The sequence below is a fragment of the Cynoglossus semilaevis genome, chromosome 16 (assembly GCF_000523025.1).
Source record: "Cynoglossus semilaevis isolate Cse_v1.0 chromosome 16, Cse_v1.0, whole genome shotgun sequence".
NCBI lineage: Eukaryota > Metazoa > Chordata > Actinopteri > Pleuronectiformes > Cynoglossidae > Cynoglossus > Cynoglossus semilaevis.
This window is the reverse complement of record NC_024322.1, coordinates 15,081,396-15,087,625: the sequence shown is the minus strand read 5'-3', so window position 1 is coordinate 15,087,625 and position 6,230 is coordinate 15,081,396. Positions and strand designations below refer to the sequence as shown.

Genomic DNA, 6,230 nt, shown 5'->3' with positions numbered 1-6,230 from the left:
TCCTAGTCATTTATTCCAAACTCATCTGTCACAGCTGTGATATTGGAGCCGGAGCCTCTCAGAGATGTCGTTTTTAACAATTTGGAGACTGCTGTAATTGAATGTGCTGTCGCTGATGACTGGCTGACTCTGAAGTGCCGTTGAATTATTAGCTTTTATTTCACACCGCCGACAGTTCAGGTCCGTGTGTAAAAACAGTTAGTGCATAAGTACACTGATTTGATAAGAGTGATTCCCAACATAGGGGGTGGGCCCCCCACGTGGACCATGGAGTTACTGATTCGACATCGTCAGTCAGAATATTCTGACCTGTATCTTTAACAAGTTCTTCCACGTCTTCCTGTAGGATCACTGCTGTGTTTTAAACAGCATCGTTGGATGGGACAGCACCATCGGCAAGTGGGCAAGAGTAGAAGGAACCCCGAGTGACCCCAACCCCAACGATCCCTTTGCAAAGATTGACAGTGAGACCCTGTTCAGAGAAGGAAAACTCACTCCCTCCATTACTATTCTTGGTGAGTGCACACTGGAGGCAACGCTCAGTAGAAAGAAAAAAAAGAATTCAGTCGAAAAAGTATTTCTGTCAGCGTTTTTTAATAGTCATTGCAGAAATAAAAAGTTGAGGTGTGCATGTGAGAAGTTTTCCCATTTTCCAAACTTCTCAGACAAATTAGATGTGGAGAAAAGATAAATACTTGACTTATCTCAGCTGAGGCTGGGATCAGCGTTTTTATGGATGGGCTGCTTTCCTTTTTGAATAGTAAAAAATTTCAAGGTGGTTTTTTTTATTATTGATCTGGGCCTAAAATGTCCGTCTTTTCAGACCCTGAATGTTAAGTGCAACGATATGGTTTCATATGAGTTGTGTGAATGTGTAGTATGCAGTAATGTCCTAGATACACAGTATGATTGTGTACCCAGTACACACAGGTGCAGATGGAGTCTCATGTCCTCATGTCTGTGTTTTGTCCTCAGGTTGTAACGTGACCATTCCCTCTGAAGTCATTATTCTCAACTCCATTGTCCTCCCTCATAAAGACCTGAACCGCAGCTTCAAAAACCAAATCATTCTCTAGCTAATCTTCCCAGCTCTTCTGTCCACCTGATGAAGGATGAGCAGCCGCTGCCGCTGAGTTACTGTACCCACGTCAGAGATGGAAATAAGGGCTTCTGAAAGAGTTTGTCCTCAGGCCTTATGCATCACTGAGTGTCAGCAGTGTTAGAGAGGAGCTAATCACACATGCTGATTCACCTTGAAAAATACTGTCACGCCAGGAGTTTATATTGGTTTTTTATTAACTTTGCCAAACGCTAAAAATTACAGCGCACACCCTGTTTGGTCGGACGTAAAAGTAAATAATGTTTCTAAAAAGCATCAGTGACAAACCTGAGATTTGTTCCTGGAGCAGAAGGTTCTGAAAATAAAAGTCCCAGACTTTTGGCTGATTAATTTTATTTATGAGGAACTCTGATTAAAATCCTGAAGCGTCTTTTATTGGAGCTGACTATCAATCTGAAGCAGGCTGCAGATTTACATCGCAATCAACTAATCAAGTAATGTCGGCTTTTTAAAATGCACTCAGTGGGGGGGGGCTGAGGGGAGGGCACGGGACGAGACCATGTAATGTAAGCAGCAACAGCAGATACTTCATCAGTGCATCTGCAATCACTGCCATAACTTCTTTTTTTTTCCAATTTATGGAAAGAGCAAATTAGCATTTACTGGTGAAGCCTTCCTGACGTCCCATGATCCTCTCTGCCGATTGGGACAAACAAAGTAAACGTGCGATGAGGTGAGGCTTCCTCTGTTCACGTCTCCTCATGTTGATTCAAGTCGTTGCTGCATTATGGGAGATGTGAATTAAATCATTTATTATGACTAGTTTTGTTCATAAGTGCTGATTTTTGCAGCTCCAAATGTTTCCATCTGAAATATTCATTTTGTGTGGAATGGATTTGTTTTGAGTTTAATTCCTCATTTTCACCTCGTCTTAGGTTCAGTCCACATTGTTTTTCTGCATTTGAAAAGATTTCCAGGTAAAACGTGATGATTGTATAAAGTGAGCTGCGAAGCTGCTGGACTGTCACTCAATCTCCACTTAATCCAACGGCAGAAACACAGCACCGACTAAGAGCAGCGTTTCTAAGTGTTTGACATCTCAGGATGTGCAAATACTTTCCAGAAAAAGGCTTTAATAACCTGCTGTCTGCATTTAATGGCTGTAGAATTGGAGCCTTGTTAAAGCGAGTCCTTTAGTGGCTCTAACTAATGGCATAACAAATGATGTTTCCTTTCAGCTGCTGCAGTTAACAAACGGAACCTTTAACGTCAGTGTTGTTTAAAAGAAACAAGGTGAAAACAGGAGAGCACAATGTTTTCACCCAAAATGGAACATGGAACTACTGTTCAGTGAACACTTTCAGCTGGTCATTCGTTTCTGATGGCCACGTGGCCATGGCGTTTGAAAGTCACTGGTTTTCTGGAGGTACTCCAGTCTCCCCACACAGTCCAACAAAATGTTTCTTTGTGTTTGTCTTTCTTCAATTCCTGAGACTATATCAGCCTAGTGTTCAACTAAACAGGCTCAGTAAGTCATTCTTCTGTCAATTGTATTTCATTTCATATAAAATATGGGACATCGTGTTTTGATGCTGTGGTGAATCGTGGGATTTTCCTGATCTAAAATATGTGCCGCGGCCCAACACTGCTGTAATGGACGAGTGATTATAGCTGTTGCTAATTAAAACTAAGTATTTAGAAATAATCAATAACTCGTCAATTTAAAAAAGTAAATTCACTGATTGAGTCAGGAGTCACACAGAATCGTGGATTTAATAAAGAAATTAACAAAGAATGTATTGAGTTATTTTTTTTTACTTAAAATACAAAAACAAAATTGTAATATTTGGGGAAATAGAAATACTTTCAGGATTATACCTTTAAAACATGAAAATCATTTATAATATTTAACAGTGAATTTAAAATGCTGTCGCCATAGATACGGCCAAATATAAATCACATGTTTTGTGTCTTTTCTAACTGTAGGAATAACTGTTCAAATGTAGGATTTGATTTTTACAGTTTTCTACAGTTTTGTTCATTTTTCTTATGTTGATATTGTTACAGTGTAAACTGTAGTTGACAGTTTATCTCCTTAATAAACATGTTCCAACTGTAAAGGTTAAAAATACCAAAATATTCTTATTCTGACACAGGATACACACACACACACACACACATTTAGGAGCAGCTGAACCGAAGTGGAATTTGGCAACGAATCCAGGGTCTGCTGAGGTAAAAAAAAAAAAGAAATGTTGAGTTTTTTAAGAAAAGTGGATGTTTCCTGCAGTGTTTCTGTGTGTGTGTGTGTGTGTGTGTGTGTGAACGGGCGAGGGTCCAGTGGTGTTTCCACCTGAGAGGACAGCAGGAGGACTTCCATGTCTGTGCTCTCAGAGGATGAAGCCTAACACAAACCTAAAGGACTGACAAATGAGCTGTCATACAGGAAGTGACATCTCACGCTGCTCAAACTCAGATAAAAAAAAAAAAGCATTTGGCTGTCATGCATCACTAGCAGTGAATGCTAATGTTTTGCTAAACTGTGCTCTGAAACATCAAGGAGCGTCAGATCCCACAGGAGAGTGGAGCAGGTGGTTTTGTTCCTCACTCAGCAGATGTGCTGTGTTCCACGAACAGGAAGTCACGGTGTTTGACTCCTGACTTTGATGAATGCAACGTAATCTCTGCGAAACAGAAAAGTCAACTTTACAACAAATCTATCTCCACGGCGAGGAGAAAGTGGCAAAAGTATGAAGGGTAAAATTGGCAACAAAGTTATTTAAATTTAAAAGTTCTTTTAATTAAACTTCACAACAGGAAGTTTCCAATCTGGTACTTGGTTTGTTATTTTGTTTGTTTTCAAAATAAAATAACAAATAGCTCAATCTTAAATCCAAAGCCCCCCCCCCCCCCCCCCCCCCAACCAGCTGGTTTGAATATGCTGACTTTGTTCCCTCTAAGAATAATTGTATTTTCATGTGTCCTCCGCTGATATCAGACAAACACAAATATGTGACTGACCAAAGTCATTCATCTCTGTTGATCTTTGAAGACAGGACGGTTGATGTGGACGTCTGTCGTCCAGACCGTCGTCTGTAGTCATCAACCCGAGCGTGTGGAGCTGCTGTAACTGAAAACATCTAGAGCCACCGTGGACTCCGGCTCCAATCAGCCACTGGTGCCTGAATGATGTCACTGTTCTTCAGTAACGCAGCTGTGAAATGATACAATGACACAGCACAAAGCCGTCTTTTACAACTCCTGCTTAGTCCATTTTTCTCCCTTCAGGAAAAAAAGTATGATTTTTGCTTCAAATGTTCTTTGAATAAATGATAACAAATCCAATACTGCGCTCCTGCAGAGATGTGGTTTAAGGGCAGAGATGAGAAAAGGAGCGTAGCTGTCTGTCAGACTCCCCCGTGATGTTTGAAGAACTTCTTAATATCCACAGTATTCACCTGACCGTGGGCTCTTCCACTCTCACTTCTGACTCCACTGATTTCATCAGCGTCTCTTTATTTGTTGAGCTGCAGCTCAGATTTAAAGTCTTCAACCACTCTGTTCCATCTCCAGCTGAGGAAGGACTTTAACTGTAAGAGAAAGAAGAACTCTCTCTACACCAAACATTCAGTGCACATTCAACACTATCAATATAATGAACACAATGTATTAAAAACTCCTAAGTGGTGAAATGATGGAGTCATTAGAATTAACCAGCAGTTCACAGGGTTATTATTGAGTTTCCACGGCCATGTATTGGTATTTATTCACTGACTGTACAAAATATTGTATTGTTAATATGTTAAATCGAGTCTTGTTTCAGTCGCGAGACCTGGCAACCCTTGGGTTTACGCCAACCTTCTCCTTCTGCCAGATCTGTTTATTATAAACCGGTGTGGGTTTGTTTTTCTTTGAATTCCCTAGAGTATTAACTTTGACGACTTGAGAAGAATGAGTTTATCTTTTAACCTCCTTCTGTTCCTCACTAAACGAAAACGCGTAGTTTTCCGGTTGCATCCACATCAGAATGGCGATCGCCTGTATGACCCGCCCCTTCTTACTTCTGATTGGTTGCTGATCTCCGCAAGCTAAATGAATTGTTGTATATTTGTAACTTAACTTTTTTTTTCATTTATTTGGGGGCGTGGTTGTGTCGCTCCTTCCGGGTTTCGTTTTTACGGAGTTTTCTTAATTCTCTCGCGAGACCTGGCAACGCGAACCTCTTTCCACCTGTGTGGACTTGATTGCGTGTGGACCGAACTGTGCCTGAGTTTCTGACTCTTTAGCTTAACTGTTTGTTCTTCCACCCGAATGTAGTCGAGCATTTTAAGACCATTGTTTGTTTGTTTGTTTTGATTAGTCAAATAATTCATTATTCTTCAACGTCCAAAGAAAACGGAACAAGTTTGGTGCGATTTATTGGTAAGTTTGAATAAATGTAGAAAAATACAACGAGTGAAGTCAGTTCTGTGATTAGTCGGTAAATATTTTGACGACTAAATGTCGAGTCCTGGTTGTAATCTAATGTGTAATTAGATTAACTGGCGATTTGCGCGCCTACGGGTCATTGGTAGTACTGCAGATAGTTCGTGAGCGCGTCAGCCTCACTGAGCGCAGGAAGTAAGACTACGTAAACGTTAACGTTAACGTTGTGGCGGACGACGATTTCCGTAGCGATATATTGAGCTCTGCTTTTCACGATATTTGTAAAAAAAAAATTAAAAAATGCAGGATTAATGATGATTCTTCCTCGGTGATTAATCGTATTAAAAGTGTTAGTTGATCGACAAGCCGACTTTCTTTCAGTTTGGTTGTAAAGTCTTTTACTTTTGGTTTAAGTGAGATCCCATCACCACTTCCTGTTTGACCTGTCACATTAGTCATCCCAGTCACGTGGCTTGGTGCCGAGATGAAGAGAAGCTGTAGGTTCCGTTGAGTAACCACTGACAGCTGACGGCTCAGCAGCCAATGAGAGGCTTGATCACACGGGGCCGGAAAGCTGCTTGATTTATGCCGTGGTGTAGATGGTCCAAACGTCTCCTCCTGAATTATTTATCAGACATGCGCAGTACCGCTCTGCATTCTGAACGCGGGCTTGCATCGCATATGATAATGTAGCGCAGCTACATGCTAATGGAGGACGGCAGTGGGATTATTTGTAGTAATAAAA

General features: G+C 40.8%; 1 protein-coding gene and 1 long non-coding RNA gene across 2 annotated transcripts in view; both read left to right on the top strand.

The window, feature by feature from the left end:
• Positions 1 to 2,855, top strand: part of gmppaa (GDP-mannose pyrophosphorylase Aa) — a 9,851-nt gene extending 6,996 nt beyond the window's left edge. Inside the window, exons 11-12 of the mRNA XM_008328891.3 lie at positions 347 to 515; positions 976 to 2,855. Coding sequence (XP_008327113.1) covers positions 347 to 515; positions 976 to 1,076 — 270 coding nt within the window. The 3' untranslated portion in view covers positions 1,077 to 2,855. The remainder of the gene's footprint in view (positions 1 to 346; positions 516 to 975) is intronic.
• A 2,419-nt stretch (positions 2,856 to 5,274) lies between these two features.
• LOC103392306 (uncharacterized) overlaps positions 5,275 to 6,230 on the top strand; it is a 3,988-nt gene continuing 3,032 nt past the window's right edge. The window contains exon 1 of the long non-coding RNA XR_522894.3: positions 5,275 to 5,482. This is a non-coding gene — a long non-coding RNA (uncharacterized LOC103392306). The remainder of the gene's footprint in view (positions 5,483 to 6,230) is intronic.